Source organism: Schistocerca americana, chromosome 4, assembly GCF_021461395.2.
Source record: "Schistocerca americana isolate TAMUIC-IGC-003095 chromosome 4, iqSchAmer2.1, whole genome shotgun sequence".
Taxonomy (NCBI): domain Eukaryota; kingdom Metazoa; phylum Arthropoda; class Insecta; order Orthoptera; family Acrididae; genus Schistocerca; species Schistocerca americana.
Window position 1 is genome coordinate 430,680,304 of NC_060122.1, and position 15,535 is coordinate 430,695,838.

Here is a 15,535-nt window from a genome sequence, read left to right on the forward strand (position 1 = left end):
TGTCTTTTGACTCTCAGATACAGCAGCCTGCCTATTCACCTTGGAGCAAAAATTGAAACGAAAAGACGCACATTCATGCTTGACGATAACCGCTTTTGTAACAGCTTGTAAGTGGTACATTGAAAGCTGTGTGATGGGTCCATCGTTCGGTTTCTTCACATATCAGATTTGCCCAGAACACTTCATGTCGACTCCCCTGGTTTTTTTTTTTTTTTTTTTTTTTTTTTTTTTTTTTTTTTTTTTTTTTTTTCCCCCCCCAGCAAATGCCAGCAATCTAGCAGTTGTAGTGTCAAAATTGCGTGTTGAAACTAAACATTGCAGTTTCTGTTGCTAGTGCTAAGCACCGATTATGTCAGCATTTCCCCTCCTACATCTCCGCCCACCACAACGACCAGTCTTGTCTTTTAGATTTTTGTTCATTATTTTCAGCAACTGTTTTTGAAGAATGTCAACGTGAATAAATAGCACACTAGTTGCGTTAATGGTTTTTTATCTTAACTGGTGTGCTGGTTCTTCATATCGGAAATCTTGTTATTCCATTCACACTGCCCCCCCCCCCCCCCCCCCCCCCCCCTCCCCCGAGGGTGTCCATTTCATTTTCATTGAAAAAGGGGACATTTAAAATAAATTAGAGAAAAACCTGGTACAATGAAGGAAAAAATGGGACATAAATATTGTATTGACTAAATTTAATACACATACAAGTTTACCTTTACAACGTGCACTCAGATGATCCCAAATCACTTTTTACAATTATTCTGCTATCGCTGTACTTTTCACTTTTATGTACTTTATCAAGAAGTGCATTTTCGTTTGAAATTGTATCATAAAAGTCAGTACACAATACACCATTAAAGTGTTTTGACAATGAGCAAGGCCCTCACTGTTTCAACTTTCATTCTGTTGTTTTCATCTGACCACAAAGAATTCACTAACGAAAACACACGTTCCACAGCAGCATTTGACCCAGGAATTGCCAGACAAAACTCCACCAAATCAATCATGTTTTTCATGTTAATGTTTTTGCTTTTGAAATAAGCAAATATTTTACACCAGTAAACACTTTCTTTGTCTCCTTCTTCACTTTTTATGAAGTTCTGTGCACATGAAAATTTGGTACAATACATTTAACAAAAACACAACAGTCCTGAATATCCTTCCACTGTAGCTGCTCCTTTTTAGTATTAACCCAGTCAAATGCTTTAAAAGGTGTGAGAAATGGTAAACACCATTTTTAATATACCCAATGCAAGAGTCACAGGAGATGTCAGCATAAATATGAAATTGTTCTACAGTAATTTCACCCTCTTCTTCCACATTTCTTAGAGTCTCATGTAGAAAGGATGTGAGAAATCTTTTAGATTTTCTACGTTGTAATTTGCCCAATAATTTGTTTATTTCTTGATAAACTTCCAGTATTGTGATTTCTTGTTTCTCAATACATTTGTCATGGAGGAAGGTTTTAGCTGGCTAACAAGAAAATGTAGAAGAACAATAGACACAGGCTTATCAAAGAATTGTTTAAGGATAACAGGACACTTATCAAGGGAAATGAAATATGGTTTCAAAGCAAGAAATATCTCTACAATTCTTTCCAATGCTGGTAGCAGAGATAGCCACCTTGTCTTGCTGTGCCCAAGTACAGTTTTGTATTCAGTTTCAATAAACTTACAGAATGACTTCAGAGATTCAACCCTTATTGTATATATATGGAAATGCTGGTAGACTTTGTCTACAATAAATTGGCAGTCGATGGGTAGGCAATCTGAGCCAGTTTGTAAGGAATTGTGCACTACATGTGCTGGACAGCTAACACCTACTATATTATTCAGTGTTCTGTTGCAGTTTATAGAACAAATTGTTTTTTCCTTTTTTCTGCTTACTACCAAAATTGGTGTTAGTGTTGTCTGCAGAAACTGCAATCACCTTTCCCTCATGATCATTTTTCTTTAAAACCTCCAGCACATAATTCTGAAGTAAATCTGAAATTTCTCCAGATAAATTAACCTATTCGAGCACTTTCACCGTGATGCCATTTTCAGGGTGAAAATACCTGATAAGGAGAGGAGCCAACTTCAAATCCAGATGATTCGATGTATCAATCATTACAGAAATGAATCGAGCACTTTTCAGTTCATTTAAAACCTGCTGAGCTGCATACGGTGCAATAACATTTGAAATGATTGCATTACATTTTGTGTGTCCACATGTGAATTTAGGATTGAAAAGTTTTTTAACAACTGCTGTAGTACAGTCCATTGACTTAAAGCTATGGTTATGCATTGCACTGTGGTATGTAAACGTAGCTCCTTGTACTGCCAACTGCTTATCCATTTCTGTTACTGATTTTCAGTTTACATAGTACTCACTCACGCATTTATTTGCTCTATTCGTTTGATCACTCATGTGGTTCACAATGTCAGACCTTCCACCATGACCAATTGCAAATTTTGATCTGCACAATGTACATTCTACAGTTTCTCCACTGTTGTTTGTTTGTTGTGGTCTTCAGTCCTGAGACTGGTTTGATGCAGCTCTCCATGCTACTCTATCCTGTGCAAGCTCCTTCATCTCCCAGTACCTACCGCAACCTACATCCTTCTGAATCTGCTTAGTGTATTCATCTCTTGGTCTCCCTCTACGATTTTTACCCTCCACGCTGCCCTCCAATGCTAAATTTGTGATCCCTTGACGCCTCAAAACATGTTCTACCAACCGATCCCTTCTTCTAGTTACGTTGTGCCACAAACTTCTCTTCTCCCCAATTCTGTTCAATACCTCCTCATTAGTTACGTGATCTACCCACCTTGTCTTCAGCATTCTTCTGTAGCACCACATTTCGAAAGCTTCTATTCTCTTCTTGTCCAGACTAGTTATCGTCCATGTTTCACTTCCATACATGGCTACACTCCATACAAATACTTTCAGAAATGACTTCCTGACACTTAAATCTATACTCACTGTTAACAAATTTCTCTTCTTCAGAAACGCTTTCCTTCCCATTGCCAGTCTACATTTTATATCCTCTCTACTTCGACCATCATCAGTTATTTTGCTCCCTAAATAGCAAAACTCCTTTACTACTTTAAGTGTCTCATTTCCTAAACTAATTCCCTCAGCATCACCTGAATTAGTTTGACTACATTCCATTATCCTTGTTTTGCTTTTGTTGATGTTCATCTTATATCCTCCTTTCAAGACACTGTCCATTCCGTTCAACAGCTCTTCCAAGTCCTTTGCTGTCTCTGACAGAATTACAATGTCATCGGCGAACCTCAAAGTTTTTACTTCTTCTCCATGAATTTTAATACCTACTCTGAATTTTTCTTTTGTTTCCTTTACTGCTTGCTCAATATACAGATTGAATAACATCGGGGAGAGGCTACAACCCTGTCCCACTCCTTTCCCAACCACTGCTTCCCTTTCATGCCCCTCCACTCTTATAACTGCCATCTGGTTTCTGTACAAATTGTAAATAGCCTTTCGCTCCCTGTATTTTACCCCTGCCACCTTCAGAATTTGAAAGAGAGTATTCCAGTTAACATTGTCAAAAGCTTTCTCTAAGTCTACAAATGCTAGAAACGTAGGTTTGCCTTTTCTTAATCTTTCTTCTAAGATAAGTCGTAAGGTTAGTATTGCCTCACGTGTTCCAACATTTCTACGGAATCCAAACTGATCTTCCCCGAGGTCCGCTTCTACCAGTTTTTCCATTCGTCTGTAAAGAATTCGCGTTAGTATTTTGCAGCTGTGACTTATTAAACTGATAATTCGGTAATTTTCACATCTATCAACACCTGCTTTCTTCGGGATTGGAATTATTATATCCTTCTTGAAGTCTGAGGGTATTTCGCCTGTCTCATACATCTTCCTCACCAGATGGTAGAGTTTTGTCATGAATGGCTCTCCCAAGGCCATCAGTAGTTCTAATGGAATTTTGTCTACTCCCGGGGACTTGTTTCGACTCAGGTCTTTCAGTGCTCTGTCAAACTCTTCACGCAGTATCATATCTCCCATTTCATTTTCATCTACATACTCTTCCATTTCCATAATATTGTCCTCAAGTACGTCACCCTTGTATAGACCCTCTATATACTCCTTCCACCTTTCTGCCTTCCCTTCTTTGCTTAGAACTGGGTTGCCATCTGAGCTCTTGATATTCATACAAGTGGTTCTCTTCTCTCCAAAGTTCTCTTTAATTTTCCTGTAGGCAGTATCTATCTTACCCCTAGTGAGACAAGCCTCTACATCCTTACATTTGTCCTCTAGCCATCCCTGCTTAGCCATTTTGCACTTCCTGTAGATATCATTTTTGAGACGTTAGTATTCCTTTTTGCCTGCCTCATTTACTGCATTTTTATATTTTCTCCTTTCATCAATTAAATTCAATATTTCTTCTGTTACCCAAGGATTTCTATTAGCCCTCGTCTTTTTACCTACTTGATCGTCTGCTGCCTTCACTACTTCATCCCTCAGAGCTGCCCATTCTTCTTCTACTGTATTTCTTTCCCCCATTCCTGTCAATTGTTCCCTTATGCTCTCCCTGAAACTCTCTACAACCTCTGGTTCTTTCAGTTTATCCAGGTCCCATCTCCTTAATTTCCCACCTTTTTGCAGTTTCTTCAGTTTCAATCTGCAGTTCATAACCAATAGACTGTGGTCAGAATCCACATCTGCCCCTGGAAATGTCTTACAATTTAAAACCTGGTTCCTAAATCTCTGTCTTACCATTATATAATCTATCTGATACCTTTTAGTATCTCCAGGATTCTTCCAGGTATACAACCTTCTTTTATGATTCTTGAACCAAGTGTTAGCTATGATTAAATTATGCTCTGTGCAAAATTCTACAAGGCGGCTTCCTCTTTCATTCCTTCCCCCCAATCCATATTCACCTACTATGTTTCCTTCTCTCCCTTTTCCTACTGACGAATTCCAGTCACCCATGACTATTAAATTTTCGTCTTCCTTCACTGTCTGAATAATTTCTTTTATCACATCATACATTTCATCTATTTCTTCATCATCTGCAGAGCTAGTTGGCATATAAACTTGTACTACTGTAGTAGGCATGGGCTTTGTGTCTATCTCGGCCACAATAATGCGTTCACTATGCTGTTTGTAGTAGCTAACCCGCACTCCTATTTTTTTATTCATTATTAAACCTACTCCTGCATTACCCCTATTTGATTTTGTATTTATAACCCTGTAATCACCTGACCAAAAGTCTTGTTCCTCCTGCCACCAAACTTCACTAATTCCCACTATATCTAACTTTAACCTATCCATTTCCTTTTTTAAATTTTCTAACCTACCTGCCCGATTAAGGGATCTGACATTCCACGCTCCGATCCGTAGAACGCCAGTTTTCTTTCTCCTAATAACGACGTCCTCTTGAGTAGTCCCCGCCCGGAGATCCGAATGGGGGACTATTTTACCTTCGGAATATTTTACCCAAGAGGACGCCATCATCATTTAACCATACAGTAAAGCTGCATGCCCTCGGGAAAAATTACGGCTGTAGTTTCCCCTTGCTTTCAGCCGTTCGCAGTACCAGAACAGCAAGGCCGTTTTGGTTATTGTTACAAGGCCAGATCAGTCAATCATCCAGACTGTTGCCCCTGCAACTACTGAAAAGGCTGCTGCCCCTCTTCAGGAACCACATGTTTGTCTGGCCTCTCAACAGATACCCCTCCGTTGTGGTTGCACCTACGGTACAGCCATCTGTATCACTGAGGCACGCAAGCCTCCCCGCCAACGGCAAGGTCCATGGTTCTCCACTACCAGTGATAAGACCGAGCGGGGTGGCGCAGTGGTTAGACACTGGACTCGCATTCGGGAGGACGACGGTTCAATCCCGCGTCCGGCCATCCTGATTTAGGTTTTCCGTGATTTCCCTAAATCACTCCAGGCAAATGCCGGGATGGTTCTTCTGAAAGGGCACGGCCGCCTTCCTTCCCCATCCTTCCCTAATCCGATGAGACCGATGACCACGCTGTCTGGTCTCCTTCCCCAAACCAACCAACCAGTGATAAAAGGAAACTCGCTTTTTATATTGCTGTTAAAATTACACTTTCGTTTTGGCATAATGACACAGTGATTGCACAGTGCAAAACATTAACAGTGCGGTGACGAAAGCCAGAGAGCAAGTATCAGTGGTGTAGAGTATCTCTGTACCGGAAGGACGGATTCAGTGGATCGATTTAGAGGAGAAGAATCTTCGTTGTTATTCGTAACGTATAGTGCGTTTAAAATTACTTGCGATCTGTGACAGTTCGGTAGATGTTTGGGGTATACTGAAAGTCATCACAAGTTTCCTAGCGTAAATAATTGCGCAGCAGTTAATAGCAAGTCAAACAACCAGTAGGGTAAAATACTCTAGCCAAGCGGAATTTAAAAAAAAAAAAAAAAAAAAAAGGCACATTTGAGTGTCCCCAAAAATACTTTCGGGACAGCGGGACATTTTGGTAAAAAATGGTACTGTCCCGGGAAAAACAGGACGAATGGCCACCCTCCCCCCCCATTGCAATCGGAGTTCTTCTTTTGTGCCACATATACTTGCTTCACACAATCAAAGAGAAGCAGTGAAAGTAAAATTATATCCTACTACAATTTCAGGGAAACAACTTCAAATGTACTCTAAAAATTGTGAAAAAATGTAAAATTAAAATACCGGCACCCAAAATTGCCGTTTTGATATCAATATATTGGAAGAAAAAATATTGCTGATATATAGCAATACTTTTTGGGGAAAAAATATCGATATATCAGTATTTTATTAACAGCCCAATCATGTACTACAAATAAAAAATTACAAAAATTGCCGTGTGATCCTCTTGCTTGGTCATTGCAAATACTGATAACTCTTAATCTTCTCCATAGATGTCATTTAATAACTACCATATGATAAAATACTGAACCTGCATATCCACAATAATGGCAAAAGGAGATGAAAAGTAGATGTATAGCAGTTTACAAATATTACTTGCATTAGACAAACCATTGTTACTTCCATTAATTAACCACTGAATGAAGTAAATACAACCCAGCCAGTGAATAATGCCTTGGAATTGTGAGGCATAAGTTTTACTCAATGATCTCTGTGTCAGATATTGCAGGACATACTAAAAATGCTGCATGATGCATGCTGTGAACAACATAGACTACCTTTTACAAAGTAATTGTTGCTAGCACTGTCTGCCTCCGTAGCGTTGCGGTAGCGTTACCACCTACCACACAGGGGGCCCGGGTGTTGTCATTTTCATTACCATTGACTCACAAGTCACTGAAGTGGCGTCAACGAAAGAGGACTTGCAATACTGCGGCTGAACTCCCTCAAATGGGACCTCCTGGCCAACAATGCCATATGATCATTTCGTTGTTTTATTGCTGGCACTTTTGTTTCAATGCATTATGTAGTATTGTGATAATCATTCGTGTTACAAAGCTTCATTCACTTGCACCTTACCTTGAAACGTCTTGGAGCTTAATTATCCCCCATATGGTATTGTACATTAGATGTGACTTATGCTCCATGTATGGACCAGTTTGCTACCCCTGTTGCATTTCACTAGATATAATGTTTCCTTGTTTCTTATTTAGTTTCTCATACTTCGCCTCAGCTGCTCACCAGATATGTGTGCAAACATTTGAATATTGAAAATCTGACACCATTTTTCCCATCTTTTATTCTGAATTTTAGAAACACACAACATATGTCTCACTGGCCAAACCGCATTACCTGAGTCTTTATTGAACTGACTTCAAGATAGCTTGTTGTTACAGTTGCAGATTCTCCAGTAAAATGTGTCTGGTTAGAATTTTTACTAGATGTGACAGTATTGATTTTTTTTCATTTTCCACAAAGTTTTTGAAGCCCTTTGTGAAGTCCACAAGTCTCAGATTGTCCACAAGCGTAATTGTGATGTTTCAAATGTTTATCAATCTTGTTTACCAGTCATGTTTACAATTCGTTTCCTCAGTTGCCTACAAAATCAGCTGTGGCTGTTGAGCTGGAACAGTTGTTGGCAGGCAGCCTCCAGGGAGATTACCGCATCTCTGTTGTACAGGGCTTACCCAGGCAAGAAGGGATATGTCTGGACAGACACTTAATTCCGTAGCTGCTCATGGAACTTCTATGAAGCTTAAATCTCTTTCTTATCCTGCCAGTGGTTTGGGTGGTCTGTTGAGCAGTGTGGCTAGTTGACCTGAGACACCTTTGAATGAATTCAGTCTGAATAATGGACCACATCCCGTGGTTAATAATGTATTTATTGTTGTAAAGTGTTTGGAAGGTCCATTTAAAAGTTGTTGCCTTTTTACATTCATAAAACTCTAGAGAATCTTCCAGAGTAGCTTAAATCTATGAAGAGGCTTCATAACAGCACACTCCTGATTGACACACTGCAGGCTAACCAAGTAAACGAGTTACTGACTGCAAAATTATTTGGAGAATAACCAGTCAACAGTGAGCTCCAAGCTGGGCTTGTTGTAAAGGAGCTGTGACATGCTGGCTCATTATGGACATGGATACTGCTTTGTGTCAATGCTTTCTTCATATCATTGTTGGTTGCAACTGTCACACTGCGTTCTGTGTCAATTGCTCCCAACCACATCCCATGTGGTGCAAAGAAGAAGATCCGGAGATTAAAGTGACGCAACACCTCTCATACTCAGACACAAAAAAGATCCTTAAGGCCACGCACACTTTTGTACAGTTGTGTACCTCAGGGTTGAAGCTGCCTGTGCCAAGAACCGATGTTGGTACCATGACTTTGATAGTTGATCAGGGAACCTCCACCTGTCCCTGTAAATGCAGCTGTAAGCCTGTATCGGTAAACAACCACCGTACGTACCCACCACAGCAATAGTAGTGGCTGTAGAGCTGAGTGTCGGGAAGGATAATGGATTCTCACAGCAGGCAGTAGATGATATCTAGCAAATGTTTCCTGTTAAAATGGCTGTGCTACTGTCCCCAGAATCCGAGCTGGGGACGAAAACCACCAGGACTGAAGTCATCAGACCACATTGCGTTGATCCTGTCAGATGGACCAGATGGTGACCATACTTGTGATGGTATGGATGTAAATATCTGCAAGAGGAAATTGGCGAGTCCCTCAAGTCTCCCCCCCACCCCTCCACCCTCTTGCCTCCTTCCAATGCAATCTCCCCACCGCAAAGGAGTGACAAAGAAAAAGACTTACCGTTGAAATGGCATCAATACTGAAGCGGAACTTGAGAATGGTTTCAGGACGTATCTGGAGGAATGTCTGTTATCTCGACCGGTGTGTGTGTGTGTGTGTGTGTGTGTGTGTGTGTGTGTGTGTGTGTGTGTGTGCGCGCGCGCGCGCGCGCGCGCGCGCGCGCGCGCGCGCGCGTCTTTAAGAGACGCATTTTAAATTCTCTGATGCTCTGAGCTATGTCCTCCATAAGAACTGTACCTCTTCATCTTGTGTGTTGATTTTAATGCACATAATATGCTTTGGCTCTCTGCAACCATCTGTCCCAGTGGTAGAGAAATTGGGAGCCTTCTCTTGACCTCAAGTGCATGTTTGTTGAACGTGGATCAGTACAGTTGGAACACACACTTCAGCACTGCAACAGGGTCGCTCACTGCTGTCAATCTCTCGGTATGCTCCCCAGTCTTGCACATACACACAGCTCAGTGGGAAGTGGTCGACGACTTGCACTGAAGTGACCGCTTACTGGTCTGGATTCACCTGCCAGACAGAGAAATCCGCCACACAATGGATGCATCTTAAGGGCAAGCTGAACACTGTGACATCATCCAGGCATGGGTGAATCTTATTACTCAAATGATCCACAGTGCCTTTGTAGCATCTGTCCCACAGTCTTCAGGCCAGATGAAAAGGCAATCTGCCCCTTGGTGGAGCGACAAATGCCACACTGCAGTCAGATTGAGGTGGGCGGTTCTGTGCAGGTTCTCAAGTGCCGGCCAGCTGGAAAGAACCTTGCACTCTGTCTGGTAGCAAGGGTGAAATGTAGGCAAATTATTAGGGAGAGCAAGAAGAGATTGTGACAATAGTTCCTGACCACCATAAACTGTTCCACTAGAAGTATAGTTGTATGGGAGGCCATCAGGAGGATTTCTTGGAGCAGCCAGTGGCTGCTGTAATGGGGAAAGTAGGTCTCCGTACCACCCTGTGAGAAATTGCGCAGACAATGGTGACGATTTTTCCACAGTTACTGCCACTGCCAGTCAGGATTCACCTTTCCGGTGCTGCAGAGTGATGACTGAGAGGGGCAATTAGGGCTTTTAAGTTCCATCATTGATTGAACAATACAACTGCCCTTCTGTCTGTGGGAGTCGGATTCTGCATTAGTTACAGTTTGTGACACATCACCTGGTCTCAGTAGGTTCCATTACAGTATGTTAAGGTAGTTCACAGGGCGGAGCAAAGAAATCCTCTTTGTCCTTTCCAACTCATTTGGGTATCAGGACACTTTCCTAACTTGTGGAGAGAGGTCATTTTAATTCCACTTTTAAATCCTGGTACGGACCAGACGGGTCCAAGTAGTCATTGTAATGTTGGCCCTCACTAGTTGTGTGGGAAAGACCTTGGAGCAGATGGTCAGCCAATGCCTTGTCTTGATCTTAGAATCCGGACAGGTGCTTAGTTGCTTTCAGTATGGTTTCAGTAGCTATCCGTCCACCTTCGATGACCTTGCTGTCCTTGAAGCTGCCATGCAACAGACTTTCCTACACCAGCATCACCTCCTGAGTATATTTTTTGATATTGAGAAGGTCTATGATATAGTTGGCGGCATATTATTCTCTGGCAGCTCCGTGAGTGCGGTTTTTGAATATGTCTTCACATCTTTATATGGTCCTCTCTCTCACCCCACTATTTTAGTAATCGAGTTGATATCCTCTCTGGCCATTTTGAGCAGGAGATAGTGTTGTAAGTGTGACTATCTTTGCCATAGCTATCAATGATATCATGTCCATTGTTAAATGCCTTGTCTAGTGATCTTGATTTGTTGACTACTTCTGTATCTTTTGTTCCTTTCAGGCCTTACAACAACATGTCAGTTGCAACTGATTCTTCGTCATTTGGATGAATGAGTGGAGAATAGGGGTTTTAAATTCTCAACTAATAAGTCTCTCTCTCTCTCTCTCTCTCTCTCTCTCTCTCTCTCTCTCTCTCTCTCTCTCTCTCTCTCTCTGTGTGTGTGTGTGTGTGTGTGTGTGTGTGTGTGTGTGTCTTTATTTCCTTTCAGTTGTAAATGTTCGTGATTTGTGGGTGAGGAACACTGTTGTTAGTTTAAAGACGTGGTGAGATTACTGGACCTCACATTTAACTAGACATGGTGAGATCACATGTAACTCAAAGCTTATATGGTTGACACACTTTATAGACTTTAAACAATGCTCCCTGAAAGCACTCAGCATTTTAAAATGTCTTAGCCACAGTTCATGCTGAGTAGCCCAGACTTGTGCTCCAGTTTTATAGGACCTTTGTGCGATTTCGGCCTGATTGTGGGTGCACACTGTACTGATCTGCACGAACATCTTATTTAAAAATGCTGGACGGTGCACCATGAAGGACTTGGGCTGGCCACTGGAGCCTTTTGCGGCACCGCTATACTGAGCCTCTGTGCTGAGGCTGGTGAGTCACCACTTCACATCCGGCAACGAATCCTCATGGTGCAACAGGTCTATAAAATACTGACCATATGATACTCGCCTGCATATTGTACCCTTGCTCAGCTACCAATAGAAAACTCTTTTATTCTTGGCACAGAGGAGCTTGGCCATGTGGGATATATGAAGAGGATTGTCTTTTAGAGATTTGTGTGGCTGGTTTTAATGTTTTACACCAAGGTTGGAGCAGATCCACACCTTGTCGTCTATAGAGGCCTGGAATTATTTTAGATTTGATGAATTTTGAGAAAGGTACCACTCCCAATTTTACATTTTAATCTCTATTTTGTAACATAACAGTTGCATATACAGATGTCTCCCAACAAGGGGGTCTCCCTTGGCTATTCCATCTTCCCCAACTGTGTCTTCAGGATTTGCCTTCCCTACAGCTATAACGTATTTTCTCAGAGCTCCATGCATTCCTGAAGGCATTGGAGCAGATGAGGTGTTATCAGGACACACAACTTTCTCACCTGCTCTGATTCCCTTAGTGTCCTACAGTTGTTTGAGTGCACGTAGCCAGTAGAGAAATTGGTCCAGTTCACGTACGACCAGCTGTACTTCGTACAGTTGCAGGGATGGAGGTATCGTTTCTGTTGGGTACCGGACCCATGGAAATTTGGGGAAATGAAGAGGCCAACAAGGCCATGGAGGAGGCCTGTAGGGAACATACTGTGGCAGGATGCGCCATTCCCTTGCAGGCTGTCATTTCGATGGTAGTTCACAGATCCATGCAGCTTTTAAAACTATTTATATATATTGGCTACATTTTCTACACTGCAACATAATACTGAAAGCAAAGAGTTTGAGAGATCACATTTTTCACTACAAACTTTCCAAATTAAGTGCAATAGGTTACTTAATCTCAAGGTATAGTACTAAAACAATAAAGAAAAGACCTTTGCCTCATTGTCAGGTTGCTTCCTTAGTATTAGTTGCTAAGGGCTGTATAGATAGAAAACTTTTGAATGCTTAAATATTTGTTTTCAGTTTTCTGTAAAAAAAGAAATGTCCCAGAAACATCCAGAAATTGATGCACCTTTGCTTTGATTACATAAATATATTTTTTGAGATATGCAAGACGGCAAAATCTTCAGTTTTGGCATCTCATCTCCGTGCCTCATGCAGCCAGCCATGTTTGACAAGGTTACACATATAAGTACGATACAGCAAAACTGTCTGAATATGATTCTTGAGAAAGAACTGTAATTGGTTGGTGGCTGACTCCACCACGTGACTTGCTGTAATGTCAGTCACAGAGTAATTGAAGTACAGTATGTGTGATATCCAGGTTGAGGATAGTAATTGACAGCAGTGTTAATATGGTGACATGCTTAATATTAATTCCTTGATGGCTTCTTTGAAAAGAACGCTACAGATGTCTCTTTTTCTCCAATCAAAATTGTGTTCTCTACTGTTCAGATTACCGACAGTATTTTATATCATAATGTGTCCTTTTGTTTTCTTTGGGTTACTTTGCAGTTGTACCACCCTCTTCATTAGGGTAACTGTGTTAGGAGATCAATAGTAGGGATTTATGTAGTGTGACTATCTCTCTTAATATATGCTCAGTACACTTACATAGATCATAAGCAAATTGCATCTGAAGGTGTTCATCAGTGGAAACAGGTGCGTGGTGCTTTGCGGTTTAGTAGTTGGCAGCGAGTAGTGTATGTGAACCAGAAATATAAATGAATCCTCAATATCATTCAGTTTGCTGTCATAATATCGCCACCAGCGATCATTTTTAACTTCTGTATCTTAATATGCCACATTCACAACAAAGCTTAATACTTTTTTGTATGTTGAGTTAATCTCAAATTATCTGTAGATGCAACTGAAGAAATAACTCACTCTATCATTTAAATTGGTGGTATTAACATGAGTTTGGATCCTGAGATGTACATGCAGTATTTTAATCTCGGCTTGGTAGTAAATTCTTGTAACAAGAACTCCCCAAATCCTACAGTTGGTTGCTAACTCAATGTGGTTGCAGTGTTGGATCTCAGAAAGTATGTTAAAAATCTGCTCCAAAAGTCAATTATTCACCTCAAGATATTTTAAATAAGTGCATAATTCAAGCTTAGTTCACTGAGTCCAACTTAATTCACACTAGATCAATCTCCTTCATCATACTTTTCTAAAATCAGAGGGAGATTGGGTTGCCAACTAAGTGAAGAAGGAGATTGGTTGCCAACTAAGTGAAGTTACATTTGACTTTCCATTCAAATATCCAAGCTTGAAGTTAATTACATTCTTTCATAAAATCCAAATAGATATCCAATCCACACGCTTCCAAAAAACACACCTAAGAATCTTCAGATAAATTTTAAAACTGCTCACAACATTTTATTTGCATCTTCTTGTACAAATAATTGTTACGTAACTTCAACATAATGTCATACAGTGTGCATATATGTAATCCAACTGTACTGTTCCAGTCCGTGATACAAACTCATCTAGGCTGTTTGAATACTAAGCAGATTTACAGTTTATAATTTAATTTTTTTATTTCTCAAAAATTGGCATTGTGAGAATGTGACTGTCGTCACAGTCTCCTTTTTGCATTGTTTATGAAACAGAAAAAAAGTCACTTGTAATTCACTGATAAAGAATACATTAATTAACAATAAAACTTAATAGTTAAAATATTCACAATCTTTACAAACCACATATCACTGTCGCTGGCAAGAAGATAATCACCTCATGAAACTTTTTTGTCGCATTTCAACTTGTAATAGTGGAATTACTGCTTTTAACTTGACTTTGTTAGTGTATAATTATTGCATGTTGATGGGTAGTTCTTGGTGGTTCAGTTCCGTATTTAAGAAGAAAAAACAATTTCCTGGCTTGCTGTTGAGGGAAAGTGATCTGTGAGGATATGGTCATGAGCAAATTATCCAACCAGGTACGTGGCCACCAATATACTATAGACATGGGCACAAGGACAGCCAGTCTCAAAGTATTTTGTACTGCTTTATGTAGTTGACATAAATGACTGCTTCGCAACCTCTGTTAATCGTTTCCCATCTCCCTCTTTCCCATCCTGTTCTCCACTTCTCCAAGCCCAGTTTTCTGAATAATTTTGCAGCCTGGAATGGTCACTGCACCAGTCCCATAATGGCCCTGCTTTCACTCTCGTCTAGACCCTGTTCTTCACTTCTCCTGTTGCCATATACTTCCATTTAACTTTTATTGCATCATGCTGAAAAGTTGCTGTACTTGTCAGTTGATAACCGTATGTTATATGCCTTTTTGTTTTATTTACAGGGGTAATGATTATGTGGCTCATACAAAATGCATAACGGAAGATGAAAAATATTCAGCAAAAGGATTTGTACCAAAGCCAAACTCTAATAAGGGTGAATGTAAGCAGCACGAATGGCTTGAAGTCGTCAGAGGAGTCCAATCGCAAGAAAACTTACCAAAATGTTTGAAGACTGTGTTAGACAGTATTGTTAAATTCGAAAATGTTCCAAGAAAGAAACCAAAATTTTTGGTGAGAAGCTTTTTATATTTATAAAAATTAAGCAAAACTATATTTGTGGTGCAGCTCTCACTAATTAGAGGTGGTAACTAATTAACAAGCAACTGAAAAACGACCTACATTATTATACTTGAACTGTTTCTGATAGTATGTGGTAAAATCACACAGAATGCAGTTTGAAGAGAGTAATTATGGATGGGTTACTACTAAAATACTTTAGTGGTGCTTTGTAAACAATGTGTTCCCCGGGTGGTGCTAAATGCCAAGCACAGCTCGCTCTGGCTGAGGTCCCAAGTTTGAGTCTCAGTCCTGCACATATTTTTAATCTGACAGGATGTTCCAGTAATTGGAGTATATCTCAGATTGTCTTTTATATAGTAAAGAAG

At 40.4% G+C, this 15,535-nt stretch overlaps 1 protein-coding gene across 2 annotated transcripts in view; it reads left to right on the top strand.

Annotated features, from left to right (window-relative positions):
* Positions 1-15,535, top strand: part of LOC124613862 (cell growth-regulating nucleolar protein) — a 72,322-nt gene that overhangs the window by 16,136 nt on the left and 40,651 nt on the right. For both annotated transcript variants that reach the window (XR_006979642.1, XM_047142588.1), the window contains exon 3: positions 14,933-15,161. Coding sequence is in view for 1 of the 2 variants with exons in the window: in XM_047142588.1 (XP_046998544.1) it covers positions 14,933-15,161 (229 nt within the window). In the remaining variant the exon portion in view is untranslated. The remainder of the gene's footprint in view (positions 1-14,932; positions 15,162-15,535) is intronic.